We start from the raw sequence: 24,142 nt of genomic DNA, 5'->3' as shown, positions 1-24,142 counted from the left end.
AGAAAACAACACGTCCGTGGGCCCCACCATTTCCTTCGACTCCTCCACACAACCTATCAAGCCTCCACCCTCTACATCACCTATGCCCCTCACCAAGACCCGAACCTACTCACCTCGCACTGGACCACCCTCTTCCAGCACCTGACCCCACCCACGGGACCGCCAGGACTAACACTTCCTACCTCCAGCCACGGGAACGCGACTTTTCCCCCGAAGACAGTGGTGAAATACCCGGTCGCAAACCACCACCGAGATGTTGCGATCCCCACCCCAGGGGGAAACCTCGGAGGGGTTGGTAAGGAGTGCGGGTCATCCCGGCTAGAGGGACATATGTTCCCTACAGTCCCGCACCCATATTGCTCGCAACAGACCCAGCGGGAAGATTTCAGTCCGGGGGCACTACCTGTCAACCGGCATAGCCCTCAACAGTTTCGGGGTGGGACTAAAGGTCTAGTCTGGAGCAGCATCCCTGTGACGGCCTCCAGCTGCACACAAAAGGAGACGGCCTCAGCTGCACACAAAAGGAGACGGCCTCAGCCGCTCACAAAAGGGAGACGGCCTCCGCTGCTCACCAAAAAAAGAGACAGCCGCAGCCGCTTACAAAAGGGTGACGGCCTTACCTGATCGCTAAAAGGAGATGGCCTCAGCCGCTCCCAAACAGAGATGGCCCCCAGCTGCTCGGGTGCTGCTCCTTCCTCCTCCCCTCCTACAGGAACCAGTGACGGCCTCCAGCAGCATCTGGGGAGAGAAGGGTACGTCCCCTCTCCTCCTGTAGCTGCCCACGGGAGTACGACACTGGTGATGGCCTCCAGCTGCACCAACAGGCAGGTGATGGCTTCCCCCCGCACCTCGACTGCACGTCACTCCTCTTGCAGGGCACTGGTGACGGCTCCTCAGCGGTGCCTGCAGAAGAGGGATGGCCCCCAGCCGCCCTCCCCCTGCTCTTTGTCCCCGACATAGCATCCAGGAGAATCCCCTTGGCCTGGAGACAGTGTGGCACAACCCTGTGCTGCCCCTGGGAGTGTGTGCTATCCCGTGGGAGGGAACCACCTGACGGACTCCTGTCTGAGGCAATGCTGCAGCCCTACCCTGACGGTGGCCCAGCAGGAGGGAGGCTCCAGACGCCGTACTCCCAGAGGCACCCCCGCTCCCCCGGGGCATGCCCTCTCCAGCTCCAGGTAACTCTCTTCCCAGAGTAGTTGCAAGCAAGAGCGCCTACTCAGCCTGTTTGGTTCCAGCCCGGAGGACCAGACCACCCCAGCAGGCCCCATGAGCAAAGGGCCCCTCTCCACGCACGACCACAGCCCCCGACCGATGACATCACCACTGAGGTTCGTCCCATGGCCCTTGAGAGAAGGGACACATGACGGGAACCCTCCTACACCTGGGGCTCACCCAGTCCCCATAATATAACCGGAGCCCCTCGCCCTACCAAGTGCAATAGTGACTGCTCAAGTAAAAGTGCTTACCGTGCCTATAGAACTCACACACACTGCAGTACTTGTACTCTAACAGACAACCCAATATACTCTTGTGCCCAGATGTAAGACAGTGTTGTGTTAGTGCCCGTATCACTGTGTAATAACTAATAAGGCACTCAGACTGGTGTGTTAAGTTACTATTTTGTACCATACAGTGTCCGTCTAGTGTCCTGCGTGATACTCATTAACTAGTCAAGACCCAATAGTCCATCCAGCCCAAGTGATCATAAATAGTGTATTGTGAGCAATTCACACTGTACTGTGTAAAGGTTGTGATTTGGTTAATATACGTGTAAGGTTGTTGCCTAGAGTTTTTGTGTCTTGCCCTTCTTGCTGTGTATTCTAGCTCTGGTCTCGAAAAGAGGACCCCGGCTCAATTGCCAGGTGCTTTAGGGATGAGAAATCAGCCTTAAAACACCAGCATAACAACTTCAGTGAAAGGATTACTTCTTAATGAAACTGCCATTTCAGTTTAACTATTGCCCTGGATTAGATTTCCATTGGTCTAACAATGTCTGTTTCACTTGCTGTAGTGATAAAGGGTTGTCTGAACAAAAAAAAAAAAAAAGGAATTTGAGTTATAATGATAACGGATACTCATCATCCTTACTGAAGCCCTTCTGCAGAAAGTCATAGGAGACAATGATATCTGGAATAGAATTCTTTAGTTTCTTTTGGAATATGAACTCACTGAGGAACTGCAAAGTAAAATTCGTCAGAAATGCAATAGTGTCAGTAGAACAGGTTTAATATAAACAGAACTTGGATAAGCATGTTTAGCATTGGTTGCTTAAAGAATGGCTAGAACCTTCGGTAGTTCGGTTGGTAATGTGCATCTTCCAGTCATCCTGACTTGGGCTCAGTCCCACCCAGGGATGGAAATTAAAGGGGATGCTGTAGTATAGCCTTTGGTATGTTCTCTCATGCTTATACCCTGCTGAGGTTCCCATGATGATATAAACCAAGTCACTCAGAAACACAGCCACTCCAACGAAATGTCCACATGCACTTCTCACCCTACACTTCGAAACCCATCCACACCCATACCTATGCATGAAACACTGGGTGGGAGTGGGTCACTTCTCCAATGGCAGAAAGTGGAGTTCCTTGGCCCTACAGACCATTTACCTTTCAGGACATGTAAACCACAGCTTAGTACATGGAACGTACTATAGTAGAGCTGCTTGCCTATGTCAGGAATGTACAAGCTAACAGTTGTAATACATACATACATATACTTGATAATAGCTTGATAAATGTTAATAAAAACTTTGCCATTTCAGGGTGATGAGGGCAGTCCCCTCATGTGTCGCAGTGAGTCAGGTTCATGGCGGCTAGAAGGTTTGCTTACACACCATGCCCGCTGTGGCCGTGCCCAACACCCAGCCATCTTCACTGCATTGCATGCATTACAGCCATGGCTCTCCAGCACCATCGGCTACCCTCTTGCCTCAGCTGTACCCACAACCACAACCACTACAACTACTATCGCAACTTCATCAGCCATTTCATCTGCATCAAGCACAACATCCTCCACCACCACTACCAGTACCACCACCACCACCACCACCACCACCACAACCCATACCACTAGCACAACAACTTCTTCCCCCACAACAACTACCAGATCCACCACTACATCCTCCACTGCAGCTCCTTTGCCAAGCTCTGAGCAGGAGGCAAGGAGTAACACAACTGACCTCAAAGAGTGGCTGCCCCCAGTATCCTCTCCTGGAAATGCCCCACTATAGCACATACTGGGCAGGAGTGGTAGTGTCAAGTCCCAGGTGCCATAAGTGCCATAAATGTGCTATAACTTGTGCTAAATTGATAGTTACAAAATGATAAAATGCTGAGACTTTTATCATTGAATTTCTGTGATCAGTTGTTGTATATTATTACGAGTATGTTTTAATCAGATGATATTGACACTAATATAAGAGAAAGCGAAGCCCACCTTGAACTACAGTGTGTGATTGTTGTGAAGTAAGCTGTTAAGTTGTGCTACTGTACCTTCAGTATAATGGTGGTGTAATTCGTCTCATCAAACTCCATGGTGCTGTGAGATCATGTGTATATAGTTTTTTTGTTTGCCTTGAACTGTGAAAACGAAAATGTGCTTAGAAGAGTTGGTAAATGTAAAAATCAGTTAAAGATTTAAAGATTCTACTGGTATTATTACCAGCCTACAGCAAGCACTATACTGAGATGAATGCTGTGTATTATTCTGATTTTAGCAATGTTAAAAAAGACAGTGGTAATCCCTGCAAAAAATAGTATTATTCAAAAAAGACAGTTGTGTAGCTAGTGTTCTTTCTGGAACAGTTTAATATTATGAATGGAAATCAACACTCATATCAATGCAAAACCATACAAACAACTGTGAGATGTGACTTTTGATGTGATAACATGATTGACACATTGTGTTAGTATCAGGGGAAGCATGATATTGTTAATCCCAAGCTGCTATGTGAGGCTTGGGTTGTGCTTGTCTTTGGTGTTATACATTGCTTCGTAGAAAGTATGCATTTCTAAACAGTAAGTGAAGCATTGCCATAAACCCAGAGCCACTGATTTTGTTGTTTATTCATAACGGGTATGAAACAGTCACTAGTGTACTCTAGGGTAGGTTCTGGGGGTCAGCCATACCAGCTGCAGCAGCCACTTGATAATATTTCTGCCGAAGGTATAACCAAAGTTACGGTATCTTCTGTGAATAGATTGGGAAAAGAGATCAGATGGCAACTTGATCAACTTGTATGATGTTTGGCTGAGACATGTACAATTAGATAGTTAATGTTTATAAAAAGATTAGACATGACACATTAGAAGATGAAAATTATTGTTTTATATTTGTAATTCTAATTAGTGGAGATAGTAAAATCAGTTATTATATTTAGTGATAAATCAAAGTTAACTTGGCCATGGTGTATACGAGCATTTAATTTATAGACGTATATTCAGTAAATTATGAACATTTAACTGCATTAAGTAGTGTTTCAGTAAGTATGAATAATGTGGGAGGAGAAGAATTTTATCACAATCAAGGTGCAAAATTCATGTCGTCTTATCATTGGAGAAATGAACTTAGAGAAAAAGTGATTTTTACATGTTATACATAAAATGACTATTGGTATGTGATAGAAAAGCAAAAGTGAATATGATGTGTGAGCTCTTTGGCATCAGAGTAGTCTACCTAAGACTATGAGGTGGTTGTAGGGTGTGTGGATAGGTGGTGCTCTGGTGGTGGTAGAACCTCTCTCTTGTGGTTGTTTCTGGCTCATCTCTCCATTGCTGACCATGGATCATAGTCCTGTGAGCTTAGGAGACTTTCTAGTACCTCTTGAATGTTTCTTTGTATGGCTAGTTAATATTCTGATGTATGTTATTTATAGACACTTTGTTGGCATTAGAAGGCTGTAAATAGTACATGAGGATATTATAGTATAAAAAAAAAAAAAAAAAAAAAAAATTGGTAATGAGAAGTGCTGGTAAGCCTCCTAAACCATTGAGAATATGACAAGTGATGAAAGACAGTTGTGAAGATCTCAACTGGAGCCCTGAGCATCTTCATGTCTCACTAATAAACTATAAATAAGTAGAAAATATGTGCTCATTTTGTACATAATCGTGTATAAAGCTCATTACATTAGATATTTTTCATATTATGCTTCCTAACCTTAAATATATTTCATATCATCAGCTGTAGGGCAATTGCTGTATATTCTAATATTATATGTGATATTATAGCAACACATCTGAATCATTATATCATGAGCTCAAGGAAGTGATAGGAGATGTAATAACATTTCCCGAAGACCGGATAACAGATTCACCTTTTCCAGTATTCTTATTGTTTAATAATGTTAATATGTCAAGTCAGAGAATAGCAGTAGCTATTACATAGTGTGTGGGTGTGGGTGTGGGTGTGTTATAATTTTGATTAACTTGGTGCTGATAGTAATTTTACTATAATGCGTGTTAGTGTCCATGTCACAATCATGTTTGTTTTGCTTAAATGACATAATTTTGCCAGATAACTGAATTTTATAGTGAATAATCATTATTGTATGACAGATGATTTCAGATAGTGTGAATGAAGTAAATTTTGTGTCTGTTAAGCAATAAACTTACTGTGATGGATGAATGGGAAAGTTCTTTCACTGTGATTTATGTCTATATGATTAGGGTTAAAAGTTCAGCTGCTATTTCACAGCATATACTTCACTCTTAGGGCATCTGTCACTTTCCTCCCTGTTGCATCAGAATTATTAATGGCCAGAGAACCATACCAAGCCTTTATTAGCTTTGGAGTATTAGCCAACAGAGGGAAATAAGAAGTAGAAGAGGTGAAATATTAGGTGAACATTTGTGCCTAGCTATATCATTATCACATAAAGTCTTGTTGAATGGTTGGAAATTACAAAGAGTTGTGAATTTTGTTGTACAGTATTTCAAGTGCACTTATGGCCTAGGTTATCTGTCTGAATATTTGATCATTACATTACAGTACTTTGTAATTATGTTTACCAGTATCTAAAAAGTTGACACATGTGATAGAGCTGTTTTAGTGCACACTGGATACTGTTGACTTATATGTGTATTATCTTCATGCTGCTAATTAGAAGCATTTTCAATTTTTATAGCTAATTTATTTATCCAATTATGAATATATTTGCAATAGCTTTTACTGATATCACCAAGTAACAGATAGTTTGCTTTGTATTACACAGGTGAACAAATTTTAATTCCGTGCAATCATTATAAGAAAATTATTTTAATTACAGTATTTACAAAATGAAGTACTGTACTCCATTATTACCATCATGATTTTATCATTTAAATACTTTACTAACCACATTCCTTTATGCTTTAAGTTATAGTTCAGTGTGTGTTGTTGCCGTCTTAAATCATTTATGTTGATGTTATATGCTAGAGAAAAAAATTACTAAATAATTTCCTATGTATCATAACCATATACAGTACAGTATATTATACCCACCATCAATATCACTTTAGCTTCTCATATAAGATTCTTCATATCATAATTACTGAACATATCTCACATAACAGTAATTACTACAGGCTCGCAGGCATCCACAGGACATGGCTCCTCAGGCGGTGTTATTTATATTAGTAGTGTTCAGATAAGTAACAATCATGACTTTGTTTAGCCTTGGCAGTGGGTGGCAGCACTCCAACTTGATACTCTAATTATGCTGCGAATTGTTTAACAATGCCACTTCTCAGAGTTTCAAATTCTGCTCTTTACAGAATTGTAAGAAGAGCATTCCATAAAGTTTTGTCAGTCACTATACCTTTATCTCAATTCTGCCCTTTACAGAATTGTGATGAAAGCATTCCATAAAATTTGCCAGTCACCATACTTTTATCTACCACAACTTCTGAGTAAATTAGCCGCCAGCCTGGTAGTTACAGTATTCTCAGATTGGTTTTCTTCATTTTGGGCTGACCTGTTGTTGCTTTTCAGTCTTGTATACAGTACCTGCATTACTGTGGATATTGGATCATACCGGGTAGTATGTTGAATTACATTTGAGCCTGGATCATGGTATATCACATCACCCTGTAACACATACATATGAGAGTACTGTAGAGGGAGCAAATTCAAAAGCCACTAGAGCTGGGCATGTTTGCATTATTGTATATGTGCTCTTAATCTTGACAGTAAGGGAAATTTCCAATCCTGTATTGCCTCCTTTGAGGCATATAGAACCCAAGGCAAGGTGACCATTTGTCACAGGAGATGCATCGATGCTCCTGGCAGTTTTTCATACAATAGAAACATAGCCAGTCACTCCTTGGATTTGAAATGTTGCATGTAAGGCATGGCCATCTTCAGCTGAATATTTTACCACATGACCATTAGCATACAGATGTATTTTTTCTCTTGTCTTCTGGTGCTTGGAAATTTTATATGTTTTCTGCAACTTTCTCCAGTATTTATTGTGATAAAATATAAGTTAATTAATTTCTCTGTTCCTCAGTTGAGCGGTGTAGCAACAGTCTAAATTGACGTGCACAGTTCGACTGGTTCATTTAATAGCCATAAGCAATTGGCACCTTACTTTTTTTTTTTTTTTTTTTTTTTTTTTTTTTTTAAGCAGTTATAATTTGTGAATACTGTTCACTGGTTTCTGTGTATTTTTGTGCCCCCCCCCTTTGGTGTGTGTGTGTGTGTGTGACATATCACTAATGCTGTGCTTTCATAGCTGGTACCCGATAGAGGGCACTGTGGACTAGTTTCACACAGTCCCGTGCTGTTTAAAAAGCCTTTTTCTCATCGTTAAATATCTACACTGTTGTGTGAAACTGTGAATCACAGTAATGTCACATACCATAATATAAATAATACAAACAGAAAACATAATTAATAATGTAATGTGCATTAGTTTTATCTGTCATATAGGGAAATGAAATATTTGCTGATGGCAACCCCACCATTTCATTGTCCTGTAACATTACATTTCTGCTACGTAGAGGAAGTTTGGTTCTTAATATATAGTTGGCTCAGACTGTAAATTAAGCCTAGTGGGTATCTTGACTCATTCTGTCTCTATGTTGGCTTAAATTTAATGTTGTGTAAATACTGGTATTCAACATTTTGCCCACCCAAGTCACATGTGTGCAGCACAGGACAGTCTTCTGTATTGTTCCAGACTTCTTTCTCATTCTGCAGTCACTCACCTTGAACTCCTCTATATATCCAGCTATGCAGATTGTGAATATAGAACTCGATTCGCTGTACAGGTCTCCCTCGTTTTATGATTGGTATGCGTTCCTAGAAAGGCAATCGTAAACCAAAATATCATAAAGCGAAATTAAGGTTTAATGGGATAAATAGGGATGCGTTCCTGGACTCGTGTGTAAGGAACCCAAGACCCATACAAGTGATCTAATATGCAATAATAATGATGATGTTTTATGTATTGTAGTGTCGTGCTTGTCTCCCCAGCTTTCTTAATGTTGACAGCATGCTTTATAACAGTCGATACAGTCGACTGTGCAAGACTCATGGAAGGAGCGATGGAGTTTGTCCCCTCACCTGCTTCGTGCTGCTTCACAATATTAAGCTTAGACTCCAGGGTTAAGGACGTTCTTGTTTTCTTTGGCTTCATATCACCAGCACCAGATGTTGCAGGGCGTTTACAAGACATCACGGTGGTGGCACTAGGGGTGCAAAATATGAAGAACGGGAGAAATAGTAATATCATGGACACTGATGCACACAGGTTATATGCTGAACAAGCACACGGGTGAGACTGGCAAAAGCGCGGGAAACTGTGTGGGTGGGGCGGGTATGCCATGAATCTCTCAGCTGATCTGCCTGTGAGTGCAGGATTTCCACATGCCCAATTGTAAATGCGAGGGAGCTCAATCGTAAAATGAACACTTGATACTAAAGAAGAAGGATTGTAAATGCGAAATATCATAAAACGATACAACGTAAAACGAGGGAGACCTGTATTTGTAATGAAAACAGATGGCCTGCATTACTTTGAACATCCGTTCTCATCCTGGTTTGGGGACGGTCTCCTGGACAGGATGAAATGTGATGATGAATGCCAGTATATCAACATTAAATTTAAGACAACATAGAGACTAAATGAGTCAAGACACCCACTAGGTTTAATTTACAGTTTGAGCCAACTATATATTAAGAACCAAACTTCCACTATGTAGCAGAAATGTAATATTACAGGACGAGTAAAATGGTGGGGTTGCCATCAGCAAATATTTCATTTCAATATATGATAAATAAAACAAATCACATTACGTTATAATTATATTTTCCATCCATCCAATCTACTTTGCCCCATGAGGAGCGTAGGAGTCTGGGGCTAGGCAGTTGGTCCCAAAATTTAAGATGAGAGTGACCAGCCACACTCATCCCTGAGTGGCATTACATGAGCAGTCAACCCCAACCATCCCTTGGATATAAACCTTCACCAGCTCAATCCGATCAGAGCGCAATAATTACCCACTAAACCACCAGGCGCCAAAATTTGGTTTTATGGTTACCACCCAGCATAGTAACTGGTTTCCTTGTGTACAGGAAACCACTTGGCTTGTCACTCAGTATAGAGTCACCTACAAGCAGAAGGAAGGGGAAAATGAAGGAAAGAAAGACAGAAGAGGGAGTGTAAAAGTCACCCATAGGCAGAAGGACAAGGAAAGAATGAAGGAAAGAAAGACAGAAGAGGATGGAAGGAAAGAAGGATGGAGGAGAGGAAAGGACAAACACCCGACAGCAGCACTACATCGAGTGAGTGAATGGTGAGCGCCTCCACCTACCTTTTCTATTTGTATTATCTAGATTATGGCATCTGACATTAACTGTGATTCACAGTTTCACACAACAGTGTTAATCTTAACAATGAGAAATAAGCTTTTTAAACTGCGCGGGACTGTGTTAAACTGGAGTCTGCGTGCCCTCTATCAGGTTGGAGCTTTTCAGAAGCACCCCATTGTTAGCAAGAGGATATCAGGAGTTCTCTCCTCCCAATAATAACACTCAAGGGTATATATACATTTGTAGGTTGAAAGTATTGCACTGTGATGGTGTTGTACTTTACTCTTAACTCTGCTCATATTGGGGAAGAAATTGCTCAATACTAATAATAATAGTCATCCATCACCAAATCCTATGTTGCCCCATGAGGAGTGTATAATAATAATAACAATAAATAAATCCATCCATCCATCATCCAATCTTACATTGCCCCATGAGGAGCGTAGAAGCCCAGGGCTAGGCAGTTGATCCTGACATTCAAGATGAGTGACCAGCCTCACTCATCCCTGAGTGGCATTACATGAGCAATAAACCCCAATCACCCCTTGGATATAAACCTTCACTGGTTCAATCCGACTGGAGCACAATAATTACCCACTAAACCACCAGGCGCCAAAATTTGGTTATATGGTTACCACCCAGCATAGTAAATGGTTTCCTGGTGTACAGGAAACCATTTGGCTTGTCACTCAGTGTAGAGTCACCCACAGGCAGAAGGGAGAGGAAAGAATGAAGGAATGAAAGACAGAAGAGAGAGTGTAAAGTCACCGGCAGGCAGAAGGACAATAAATAATATAATAATAATAATAATAATATGGTAATAATACTAAATACAGATCATCCCCTACTTACATGTGGGTTACGTTCCAAGAAACTGCTCATACCGTAAGTCTATTTTTTCATAAGTAAAAAAATGCATTTAATAAACTTAACAAACCAAACATCAAAGCCTAGCCAAACCTACCAAGCCTTTTAAATGTGCTTAGAACACTTACATTAGCCTACAGATTGGCAAAATTATTAACACAAAGTGTATTTTACAATAAAGTACTGAATATTTCATGTATTTATTTACTATTTTACTGAAAGTACAAATTCATGAAGTTGAAAATTTGTACGTCACCCTTTCATAAGTAGGGGATGACCTGTAATGATTTTTCAAATGTATCTGCGACCCAGTGTTGTTTTTTATTAATGGTCTTTCACATATGTTCAAAATGTCATCCCCATCATTAAGTGAAGAATACTTACATTGTACTTTGTGGAGGCATTACTCATCATTCCTACGATATCTTAGCTACCAGTCATGGTCGTGGTTATTAGTTGCTACTTTCAGCAATCTTCCCCCTCGTTCTCGCATACCTTTATTTGAATCAGTAATAAGATATGTATACACCGGGCAGACTAGCTCAGGTATTGGCTTCATATAGTCAATGAAGTAACTGTATAACAAGGGCACCTACCAGGCAGTGGGGCTTCCTTTTAGTGAAGCAGCTAAGCAAGGCTGCCCCAGTGTAATATATTTCAGTGAGAAAGAAGTGTCACTTACAAGTTTAGTGGTGCTGAGACCAAAGCAAGCAATTTCACCCAGTGACTTCATTACTGTAGTGGTCACCTCGACGAATGGAGCAGCAATGGACAGATGACAGATGAATATACAGTAATGAAAGGATGACCTGTCCTAAAGATGAATCTACTATATTCCCCAGGAAATTTTTCCTGGACAGCAAGAAATACTTCATATGACCAACCATATCATACGTCAAATCAAAGTTGTTCTTTCAGTAACTCTTCTTATAGGTCCTACAAAGCCTCATTTGCAGTGAAAAATTTGGTTTTTGTTCACACACACACACACACACACACATATTTGACTAATGTGGAAATTGGAACACAGGAGGACTGAAGAGGAACCTCTTGGAGTGGATGAGAGACTTCTTGAGAGACAGGCAAATGAGGACAGTAATAAAAGACAGGATGTCCAGATGGAGGGAAGTAATAAGTGGAGTCCCGCACGGCTCAGCATTAGTACCCATAATGTTCCTGATTTACGTAAACAATGTGGTAGATGGAATAAACAGTTATGCGAATCTGTCTGTTGATGATGAAAAGATCATGAAGAAAGTAGAAGTTGAAGACTAAAATGCTGCAGGAGGACCTGGATAGGATCCATGAGTGGAGCCGGATGTGGGAAATGAAATTTAATGCAAAAAAATGTAAAATATTGGAAATGGGTAAAAGTACCAGGAGACCATCACTGAATTATTTGATGGGTAATGAACCAGTTTTACCAGGAGACCATCACTGAATTATTTGATGGGTAATGAACCAATCACAAAAGCGAGAGAGAAGGACTTGCTGATCCAGGATAGTTTGTTACCAGAAAAACACATTAACAAGATGGAGAGACGTACAATCTCTTGACTAACATACGAGTGGCATTCCATTACATGGATGAGGAAATGATGAAAAAATTTATAGTGGCCATGATCCACCCCAGGTTGGAATATGCGGCAGTAGTGTGGTCCCTATACAAGAAGAAAGAGATAAATAAGATCGAGAGAATACAAAGAACAGAAACCAAGATGGTCCCCAGCCAGGCAGATCTGTCCTACGGAGAGAGGCTGGAAAAGCTGGACCTGCCTACACTAAAAGAAAGGAGAGAAAGGGGAGACATGATTGCAGTGTTCAGGGCCACGATGGGAATAGGTAAAATTTATAAAAACGATCTGTTTGTATGGGATGGGAGAGTAACAAGAGGACATGGAATGAAGCTTATAAAGCCAAGTTGTTTGAAGGATATCAAGGAATATAGCTTTCCATATAGATGCACAGATCTGTGGGACAGCCTGGACAAAGAGACTGTCCACTCTAAAAACTTAAACAAGTTCAAAGCAAAATTTGACTTAACGAGAAAAAGAGACGGGACCCCACGAGCGTAGCTAATTTCCTGTATATCACAACTAGGTAAACACACACACACACACACAATTTTTCCTGGTGGGAAAATTCACAGACACATTTGCCCATGCTTTCTGCATCAAAGGTGGTTGTTGATTTTTAATTACTTCCCCAAGTGTACTTGCTCCCATTTTTCACATTTTTATGTTACTTGGAAAAGTGTCAGGAAGAGGTATTAGTTACTGGTAAATCCTAAAGCAATCTCCCATCATAGTTACATGAAACTGGTCTTGAGAAGATTCATCTTACATTGTATATTTTCAGTATTATAGTGGGCCTAATTTGGAGTGATAACAAATGTTGCCTTGACTTGGCAAGACATCGAGATACAGGTAATTTCCACTTTGTCATGGTAGTCTGAGTGCCAGTGGATCAAAATGAGTTGTGTCCGAAAAGAAATTAGTGGAACCACTAATTTGTTGCAGGAAAATCAGAAGTTTGGTGAAATAACACTACTCCTTGACATACATACTTTGTAATTTAGATACTGTTCATTTTGATCATGTAACATCCAAGTTGTTAACAAATTGATTAAAACTGTCAAGCAAGCAACTGTAGTGCTATATACAGCATGTAAAATATATATATATATATATATATTTAAATTTGATGTACAGGTAATCATATACAGACAGTAGAAGCTATAGAAGCTATTTCCTGCATACTATAGCCTTCCCTCACACTAATCCATTTTTTCATGTGATATGTATATATTGAACATTTTCCATTTTCTCATTCCATTGTCCAGATCTTTGTCATACAACACTAAGAAGCTGTTAATATCTTTCATCAAGCATATCATTATAAATGAATCCTTTTCGTATCACTGTAACGGCATCTTATCAAACTGCACTGGAAAGCTCTAAGTTTTTATACTGCGGCCAAAGGTGAACATGTCCCAGAAGAGGAGACTGAAGTAGTGTAAGGTGCCATGTAACACATAGTCATTTCAATAAAGTGTTCATGTGATGGTAAATGTAATTTTCCTTCAACACAACCACACACTCATCAGCAGCAAGCATGAGTACAGGTACTTCAGCACTACCACACACTCATCACCCACAGCAGTCATGAGTAATGTGCTCTGTAGCATCACTTTTAACAATGTATTAGTGCCACACACACCTACTAAAGATCCTTGGAGTGACATATGATGCTGGACTCACATTCAAGAAACACGTACAAGGTATCAATAAGCACCCGTAGACTTAACACACTGAAAGCATTAACAGGGACATACTTTAAGGGGGGGAGGGGGAAACACCCTCCCTACTCCACAGTGTATCAGATAAGAGATTTTCTGTACTGGCCCCTATCCTATCTGAAACCCAACATAACACTTTGCAGACCATACAGGACAGTGCTTTATGCATTATCACTGGCAGCACTAATACTACTCCCACAGATCACATACACTTTGAGACGGAAGTCCTCCCTATCAGAGAATATCTTAACATGAGAGGCCTACAATTCTCTGCAGCAGCCTGTGCTAACACATGACATCTGCCATTATGAAGCAGAACCACACAACACTCCTGTAATGAACAAGTGCCACACAAACAGCTGATTTCCTTCTGTCAGAGTATATCTTGAGAGGCACACAATTCTGTGGCAGCCTGTACTAACACACAACACCTGTTTATATACAATCATCCCATAAACATTACCAGACATTCAATAACATCCCACCTCCGGCACTCTAACACTAACAGTGAAGAAGTACCTGCATACCTACTCCATGTGCAGGAAATACAACACTTTGATCTGAACACAAAGCTACAAGCTCCCTCTCTCAACATCCACCCATCAGAAGTATCCCTAAACAGAGTTTAGTTCACCTAACTAGGCTTAGATTATGACATCACCCAACCCTCCTCAGCTATGGTACCAGCCTAGCTTTGGGGCAGTTGTGGTGTCCATCCAAGAGCCAAACCTCCACATATCTCCCTTCACCTCACTATGGGAAGGTCCCAGTTCTGATCCTGGTGAACACCTTGTCTAGTACATGGGGATGCCAGATCCCCACATGGTGTAGGCACAGTACTGTACCTGTAGGATGGCCCCATAGAAGTCCCTGTAGTTGCTTACTGTGGTTGAGGATCTGCCTGTTCAGACAGGCAGATTGAGCAAAACATTACAAGACATGAAAACCTTTCCCTCAGGTCACTGATGCCATGTCTGCACTTGAAAATTTGTACCCAGTGAGATCACTCCTGTACCCAGCAGCAATAGGACCTAGGAGTCTATGTTGAGCCACTGATGGTGGAATAGTAAAGGCGCGTTTTTGTGAGGCCCGGGCTTGAGCCTGGCTCAAGCCACACTTAAGCCAAACGTCTTCTTCTTCTTCTTCTTCTTGTGGGTTTAAGGGCCACGGCCAGTACAATGGCCCAATGCCCTGTCAATGCAAACTGCTTAGGGCCTCACATTATATGCGGGAGAGCTGTCTAGATTTTCGGATAAAGTCAGACGTGCACCTCACGACCCGTTCTCGTAACCAAGGGTCCCCGATACCGCCTCCCAGGAGTGTGTGGAGAGACAGACTGACAACTCCCAGAGATGCCAAACGTTCCCGCAAAAGGGTGCGAAGCAAGTGGAACCTAGGACACCGTAACATGAAATGTTCTATGGTTTCTTCAACCTGAGGACACCACTGGCACCATGGATGCTCTATCATACCCAAACGGTACAGGTGGCTTGCAAGGCCTGTGTGGCCCAGCCGTAACCTGGTGATGGCTACATCAATGTCTCTGCAGGGATGGCATGCCCAAGGGTGTTCAAAGGAGTCAGAGCGAAAAAGCCCCAAGTGGGAAGCAGGTAGGGTGGTTGCTAGGTGCGCATTCCAGTGCAATATGCAGGCGCTACGTGCAAGTTTAGGGAATGTGGCACTATCTGGCGTCACATGGACCAGTGTACTATGTGTCAGTGCTCGCTTTGCTGCTGCATCTACTATTTCGTTGCCACGGATGCCCACATGTGAGGGAATCCACTGAAGGTGGAGGTACCAGGGAGGAGTAACAAGGTAAAGGAGGTGTTCCATAATAGCATGGACAGTCTTGACATGAGTCACTGGACGATCCGAGAGAAGGAGGGTAAGTGCAGACTGTGAGTCGGTGTATAAGACTACCGATTGAGGCTGGAAGAAAGTTCGGATAAATTCAAGGGCCTGGAGGATGGCTATGAGTTCTGCGGTTAGGACATCGTACCGCCCGCTGAACGACCAAGTTTGGCATATGGAAAGATCTTCAAAATAAGCCGCTGAGGCAAAGGAAGATGGAGGGGAGTGAGACCCATCCGTGTAAATTCTCAGGAAGTCCTTATAAACCGAGGAGTCCAAACTGTAAAAGATCTGCCGTGCCAAGACTGCATCTGTCGACTTCGAGAACGGTACTGGGAAGTAGGGGGAGACATATGGAGACAAATCCTTCCAAGGGGGCACTGGGGAGAGAGGGGCCACTGGGGCAGGCCTGGGCAGATCGAGCGACAGGGTGTGGCAGGCTCGGATGCTGCGGATAATGTATGGTAATCTCCTTCGCGGCCAAGCTGGGGGTTGACAAAGGACTGTGGAGAGGCGATAAAGGGAGGAGACTGGATGGCTGGAGGGAAGGGCCGAAATACGGTGAAGCAGCCGACAGTCCAGTTCCATGCGGTAGATGGAAAGGGGCATCACCCCTGACTCTGCATGAAGCGAAATAATTGGGGTGGACTTGAAGGCACCTAGGGCAATGCGAAGTGCCGTGTTCTGGACAACATCCAACTTCTTTAGGTGGGTCTGGGCAGCTGATCCGTAAAGGGTGGTGCCGTACGTGATCTTACTGCGGATGAAGGCCAGATATAGTCTAAGAAGAGTGTTTCGGTCGGCACCCCAGCAAGCTCCTGCGACACACTTCATGATGTCCAGGCGCCTAAGGCATGCCGATTGAAGATGGTCAATATGGGGGGCCCAGGTGAGACGGGGACTGTCCAAATGGAGGCCCAGAAACTTGTGCCGAGTCCGGAGGGTGAGAGGTTCTCCGGCTAGCTGAATTGTCGGCATGGAGGGGAGCCTCCTTTGGCCAAAGTACATAAGAGCACTCTTGGGTGCATTGACTGTTAGCCCCCAATCTGTAGCCCAGGTGGCAAAGGCATCCACAGCCTGTTGGAGGCGATGTTGGGCCTCCCATAGGGAGGCAGCACTGCAGAGGATTGAGACGTCATCTGCATAGACTAAGGTGGATACTCCAGGAGGATGAGGGAGGTCATACATCAGGACGTTGAAAAGTAAGGGACTGAGGCATGATCCCTGTGGCACTCCCTGCCTGACTGGGGTAGGGGAAGAGTATGTACCCCCAAGGGAAACACAAAAGGATCGCTCCTCCAAAAAACTTTGCACCCAGGCCAGTGCAGAGCCTGTGATGCCAAGACGGCACAACTTGTACAGTATCCCATCATGGGAGGCAGAATCAAAAGCCCCCTGGAGATCCACGAAGGCAGCCAGGAGTATCTTCTTATGACAGGACGCCTGGTGGACATGATGGTCAAACTGGAGGAAGATGTCAGATGTCCCTCTCCCTGGGCGGAATCCACATTGTACATCAGACATGCGACTATTGTGCTCCAGCCACCAGGAGAACCGACGGCACACCATCCTCTCAAGCACCTTCCCGATATTGGAGAGCAGTACAATTGGTCTGTAAGAAGCCGGAGAAGAGGGGTCTCTCCCCGACTTGGGGAAGGGCAGGAGGTGGGAGGTTTTCCAGTGAGATGGGAATATCCCTGATGCCCAGCTGTTGTTAAAGATGTCTAAAAGTGCCATTTGAAAGCGGACAGGGAGATGAATCAGAAATTCGTTAGGTACTAAATCTGGCCCACATGCCTTCTTTGGTAGTAGGGTCCGCAGAGCAGAGGAGAGTTCTGCCTGGATAAAAGGAGAGGCTAAGCCTGCTGGGGAGGAGGAGGAGATGCCTGCCTGAGTGACCCTGAGTAGGTGTTGAAAATTTGGAAGTGGAGCGGGGGAGCCAAGTCTAGCTCCAAAGAAGGCAGCCAGTAAGGTAGCCTTGTCTTGGAGGCCTACCAGAAGATTACCCTCCTTTACCAGGGGATACGAAAGGGTGGTAGGGCGACCCTTCATTGCCCGAATAAAGGACCAGGTCCGGGATGGTGAGCTTCAGAATGACAGAGTTGAGCAGAAAGCAGACCAGGCAGCACGGCGGGCTCGGGTGAGAGTCCGCTTGCATTCTGCGTCCCTACGACGGTGAGTGTCTCGGTGGCTAGGGCAGGGACATCTCCGCCAGACGTTCCAGGAAGACCTCCTAGCCCGGACAACCCTGGTGCAGTCCTCTGTCCACCAAGGAACCGTGGCAGTGCCTCGGGGACGTGTTGAGGACCTGCGGAAGGTCGCCTTACCTGCTGCGATCACAGAGGACGTAAAGTCCATCACGCGATCATGTATGGGTCCTGCAGGCGGAGGCCCAGTGTTATCAAGGGTCACCTTAAAGGAGGACCAGGACCCTCGTGTGAGGATCCAATGTGGACGAGGTGGAGCAGAGCAGGGTGGGGAGAGATTGGGGACATCTAGGATAACTGGAAGGTGGTCAGACCCCAAATATGGGCCAGTCCAGATGGTTGAGCCTCCAAAAATGGGATCCCCCAAATATAGATCAAGTGTGGAGGGTAGGCCTGAGTGCGGGTCAATACGGGTCTGTAGCCCCGATGGGGTGAGCAGGGTGAAGCGGTCACTTTCTAGCAGAAATCGGAAGAGGGAATTTCCTGACCTATTTCCAGAACCTCGGGTCAGGAAAGGATCCCAATGGGGGTGTCTGGCGTTAAAATCACCCAAGAGGAGGCATGGTGAAGGGAGCTGGTCTTGATAGGCCTGGAGTTCTTCCAGGCCTATGTCCTTGCATGGGTTGTAGCAAACCGCCACAGTGATCCATCCCTGCAAGAGGGATAGGCGGACCGCAAGAACGTCCAACACCCCTCGAGGGGGGCGGGTCAATGGCAGAACCGAGCTAGGCACATCCTCCCTGACTGCGACAGCTAGACCTCCTCCGACACCCTGACGATCAGCTCGGTATACAGTAAAACCCCTGAGCGACAGATGGAGATGTGGAGCTAACCAAGTCTCACATAGACCAATAACATCTGGAACGAGGTCTGCTACTGTGTGTTTGAAATCGGATGTTTTCCGAGGGAGCGATCTGGCATTCCAGAGGAAGAATCTACGCAGAGGTAAAGGAGCCATCACTGAGGGGAGAGTAGAGAGAGAAACTGGGGCAGGAGGCTGACACATATGTCTATAAAGGATTGTCCATTTTTGTACATGGACAGGGCTGTAAGCAGAAGGTCCACAAAGGACCCTGTAGAATGGGCACCTGTGAGGTTGGCATAAGGGGGGGCGTGGGAGGTTGCCCTTGGTACAGGCTGACGTGGAGAGGCAGGAGATTCGCCAGGTGTGGAGCCCGTCTCAGGAGATCTGGGGGAGGTGGCGTGAGATATATTTGGATCTGAGGCGGGAGTTGTGGCCATTAAAGGGGTGGAACTGGCTGACATTCCACCAGGCTGGGTGGAGGGAGCTACTGATTCTTGTGCAGCATGTGTGAAAGAGGTCCGATTTGGGTGGGGACGCTGTCGACAGGGCTTGGGTGGAGGGAGAGGGTGGAGCAGCACTGCTGACTGGGAGGTTGGGTGGGAGGACACGGCAACTGTTCGCTCCACTTCACTTGATTCAGTTGGAGAATTACCACCAGATGTTTCGGGAAGCTCTTCCAATGCTGAAAAGCGGTTGCTAACCACTGTTGCGTATGTCAGACCCTCCTGAACAGGCCGGGAAGTCCGACTGGGAGCAATATATGTTGTCGAGGGGTTGGAGCTGGGAGGAATACGGCTGGATGGATTAAGGGCCCGCAAACGGGTGTTGACGTCCGACAGGGCTGACGGGTCAGTCCTAGCAGCGTCATGGATGGCAAGCGCCTGCTGGTAGACTGGGCACATGCGGGAGACCACTTGGTGTGCGCCACCACAGAAGAAGCAGTAAGGGTCGTTAGTGCACTGACCACCTGATGGGGATTTGCATGGATGGAACCTGCTGCAACGAGAGCAACGAACTTTATTTTTACAAGATATTGTGCCATGTCCAAATCAATGGCATGTATAGCACCTCAGGATGGGAAAAGTGTAAGTCCCTACAGAGTAACATAAGTGGCCAAATATGACCTGCTCCGGCAGGGGGCCCCTGAATTTGAGGCGTACCACCCTGGCTGCCACTGCTGCCTCACCACCAGGAGGGCGGACCATAAGGCGGGTGACTTCCTCTAGCTGGGAGGAACAGTTGCCAAGGCAGCGAAGATTGCTAACAAGTTCCTCCTCCGTGACATCAGGAGCAACAGGCCCTATTTTCCCGTATGAGAACTCGCCACTGGAAGGTGAGCGAGCCAACCAACACCTTACTGGCCAGTCCCCCAGCTGGGTGAGGGCCTCTGGTGGTACAGTCATTTTGGCCACATCATCTGCAAAAACACAGAACCTGATAGCTGCTCCTTTACCTAAAACTCTGAGTGATCCCTCTATACAGTACTTACCCCATGAAGATTTGTTGATGGCATCCGACAACCTGCGGGGATTCAAAAATACAGGGGTATTGTCAGCCGACCTTGCTATGTACACGAGGCTCCTTGGTTCACTAGAATCACCAACTGGGGCGGAAGGCCGTATCCATTTTTCCGGGGCATCTCCCTCATCACTAGTGGCGGAGGCCGTCCTCACCCTCTTACCAGGGGCAACGACGTCTGCAGCGGCAGGAGCGAGGTCCATGTGGACGTCCTGTGTGGCCAGGCCGGTCATGGAAGACTCCATGCCTGGCCGTTACACTCACTGTAAAAAACACTGGATCACTGTGGTATTGCCGCGATTTGCCCAAAATAAGCTGGATGTGATTACGGCTGAGATGGGCTGACACCCGAGAGTAAGACGGTTGACAACACGATCGGGAGGAACACGTCCGACAACGACCGGGTCTAGGCAGCGTCCCAACTCTACCAAGCCAAACGTCCATTCCCGTTTTTGCGGTGCCCAGGCTCAAGCCGGACTCGAGCCGCGCTTGAGCCAGACTCAAGCCAAGTCGATCCACTCCTGGAGGCTGGAGCTGGCTTGAGGTAGCTCGAGCCCGGGAGTGTGACGTCATATGTAAACAAAGATGGCGTCTTCCATTGTGTTGTATTTACTGTTCTCACTTTTTTTTTCAATATGCCACGAGTATGTGGCTTGCACCGATTGATTTTGATATACAGATATGCTAGACTTTACAGTTGATGCACGTGAGAGAAGAACATGTGTAGCTAGAGTGAATTGGACAGTTCGTTTGTGGTGCAGATCAGATCAGATGGTGTTCACTCAGTATTGCTCTTGAATCAGCACAAGTCTGTTCGTTGTCTATTTTTTGTTTTAATGTTTTAAAATACGTTTTCTAGTGTTCCATACTTCACAGAGGTATTTCTTGTAGTGGTAGAATTTTTTATCTGCATCTTTTGCATATGTTAATAACAATAGACGAGTTTCCGGTCAAATTTTTTTTTGAAGTTAAATACTTGCATGGGTACAAAATACGCAGAAAATAACTATGTCAACCATGATTTCCCCCCAAAATGTGCAGAAACATGAAAAAATAATATAAGTTGCCGAAAAATCACGTGACTCTGAAACGGCCTGTGATTGGTCGTGACGTCACTACTCACACTGAGGCAACATAGTTTGCTTTGTTTACGTTTAGCCTGCATACACTAGGCTTATTTCTGACCTCTAAGAATGTCCAGTGACAAGAGGAATAATTGCTAATGTTTCGTTCCAATGTGTAAGTGCACTAACAAAAGCACAGTAGGGAAATTATTCCTCTGTATACCAGCCAATAACAATAAACGAAAGCAGTGGTGTCTGGCTGCTCATCGGAAGTTTCCAGTGCTCGAATGCAGTCTTTACTGTTGTGAAAATATTATATTCTTCACCATATAGGTTCATACACACCTATTTATCAGAAATTCGGTAAAAAAAACTGTGTTTAATTTAACTATTGATAGAATATTAGGAGTCGGAGCGAAAACGTGCTAAGGTTAGTGGGTATTTCTACTTTAGATCGCCAACATGCCTTGACAGACTTCTGTGTTGTACAGATACTGTTTTAAAGTGCAAATAAGTGCATTTGTATGTTAAATTAATATTTATACTGTACAAAGCAGAAGTCTGCCAAGGCAAGCTGTTGAGCTAAAGGAGAAAACTTCCGCTAATTTTTAGCGCGTTTTCGCTGTGAATCCGGATTTTTTAAAAGGTAAAATTAAATACAAAAATTTGACCGGATTTCTACCTCATATTTACATCTTATATCTTTTAATGCATTACAATTTTTAAAGAAATGTTCAAGAGTTTCTTCTTGTTTTGCTACATAATTCACAATACGTATTTCCACCAATATACTTTGCTCTCCAGTTTAATTTTAAAGTGTTCAAGCAAAAATCTGCGCAGCAGCATAGAACCCTGTGTGTTTTCATAAAGTTTTTCTTCCTTAATGTCTAATTTTTTCTCTTTATAAAATAGAATTGAGGATTTGTTTGTCAATTCTTCTCTCCAACATTTTCTTCTTCTTTTTTCGTATTCATTTACCTTCTTTATTTCATCCTTTTTTAAATTGTCCAGTTGGTTAGTATTTCTTATGCTGATTTCCTTCATATATTCCTGAATATTTTTAATCCATGCATCTTTTTTTTTTTTTTTCATACAGTTCTAAGAACACTTTTAATGCTAATGAATTATTTTCTTGCAGAAGCATATAATGAGTGGATGAGGAACAGGGCGTCGAAGAAGCTGAGAGGAGGACGAGAGAGTTACATATATATGAGACGCTGCCTAGACCCGGTCGTTGTCGGACGTGTTCCTCCCGATCGTGTTGTCAACCGTCTTACTCTCGGGTGTCAGCCCATCTCAGCCGTAATCACATCCAGCTTATTTTGGGCAAATCGCGGCAATACCACAGTGATCCAGTGTTTTTTACAGTGAGTGTAACGGCCAGGCATGGAGTCTTCCATGACCGGCCTGGCCACACAGGACGTCCATATGGACCTCGCTCCAGCCGCTGCAGACGTCGTTGCCCCTGGTAAGAGGGTGAGGACGGCCTCCGCCACTAGTGATGAGGGAGGTGCCCCGGAAAAATGGATACGGCCTTCCGCCCCAGTTGGTGATTCTAGTGAACCAAGGAGCCTCGTGTACATAGCAAGGTCGGCTGACAATACCCCTGTATTTTTGAATCCCCGCAGGTTGTCGGATGCCATCAACAAATCTTCATGGGGTAAGTACTGTATAGAGGGATCACTCAGAGTTTTAGGTAAAGGAGCAGCTATCAGGTTCTGTGTTTTTGCAGATGATGTGGCCAAAATGACTGTACCACCAGAGGCCCTCACCCAGCTGGAGGACTGGCCAGTAAGGTGTTGGTTGGCTCGCTCACCTTCCAGTGGCGAGTTCTCATATGGGAAAATAGGGCCTGTTGCTCCTGATGTCACGGAGGAGGAACTTGTTAGCAATCTTCGCTGCCTTGGCAACTGTTCCTCCCAGCTAGAGGAAGTCACCCGCCTTATGGTCCGCCCTCCTGGTGGTGAGGCAGCAGTGGCAGCCAGGGTGGTACGCCTCAAATTCAGGGGCCCCCTGCCGGAGCAGGTCATATTTGGCCACTTATGTTACTCTGTAGGGACTTACACTTTTCCCATCCTGAGGTGCTATACATGCCATCGATTTGGACATGGCACAATATCTTGTAAAAATAAAGTTCATTGCTCTCGTTGCAGCAGGTTCCATCCATGCAAATCCCCATCAGGTGGTCAGTGCACTAACGACCCTTACTGCTTCTTCTGTGGTGGCGCACACCAAGTGGTCTCCCGCATGTGCCCAGTCTACCAGCAGGCGCTTGCCATCCATGACGCTGCTAGGACTGACCCGTCAGCCCTGTCGGACGTCAACACCCGTTTGCGGGCCCTTAATCCATCCGGCCGTATTCCTCCCAGCTCCAACCCCTCGACAACATATATTGCTCCCAGTCGGACTTCCCGGCCTGTTCAGGAGGGTCTGACATACGCAACAGTGGTTAGCAACCGCTTTTCAGCATTGGAAGAGCTTCCCGAAACATCTGGTGGTAATTCTCCAACTGAATCAAGTGAAGTGGAGCGAACAGTTGCCGTGTCCTCCCACCCAACCTCCCAGTCAGCAGTGCTGCTCCACCCTCTCCCTCCACCCAAGCCCTGTCGACAGCGTCCCCACCCAAATCGGACCTCTTTCACACATGCTGCACAAGAATCAGTAGCTCCCTCCACCCAGCCTGGTGGAATGTCAGCCAGTTCCACCCCTTTAATGGCCACAACTCCCGCCTCAGATC

The 24,142-nt window shown here is 44.7% G+C and overlaps 2 protein-coding genes across 2 annotated transcripts in view; one reads left to right on the top strand and one right to left on the bottom strand.

Moving 5' to 3' along the window:
- Positions 1-3,562, top strand: part of LOC145401301 (uncharacterized) — a 459,641-nt gene extending 456,079 nt beyond the window's left edge. Inside the window, exon 24 of the mRNA XM_080273632.1 lies at positions 2,765-3,562. Within this exon, the coding sequence (XP_080129758.1) occupies positions 2,765-3,232 (468 nt within the window). The 3' untranslated portion in view covers positions 3,233-3,562. The remainder of the gene's footprint in view (positions 1-2,764) is intronic.
- Positions 3,563-14,914: 11,352 nt separating this feature from the next.
- Positions 14,915-17,863, bottom strand: LOC145401297 (uncharacterized). The gene is made up of 2 exons (XM_080273626.1): positions 15,302-17,863; positions 14,915-15,151 (listed from the first exon to the last, which is right to left on the bottom strand). The coding sequence occupies exons 1-2, from the start codon at positions 17,861-17,863 to the stop codon at positions 14,915-14,917; spliced, it is 2,799 nt and encodes a 932-aa protein (XP_080129752.1).
- Positions 17,864-24,142: the final 6,279 nt, after the last annotated feature.

The sequence above is a fragment of the Coenobita brevimanus genome, chromosome 6 (genome assembly GCF_032717465.1).
Source record: "Coenobita brevimanus isolate Jiangsu-jjx chromosome 6, ASM3271746v2, whole genome shotgun sequence".
NCBI classification, from domain to species: Eukaryota; Metazoa; Arthropoda; class Malacostraca; order Decapoda; family Coenobitidae; genus Coenobita; species Coenobita brevimanus.
This window is presented reverse-complemented; position numbering and strand designations above follow the sequence as displayed.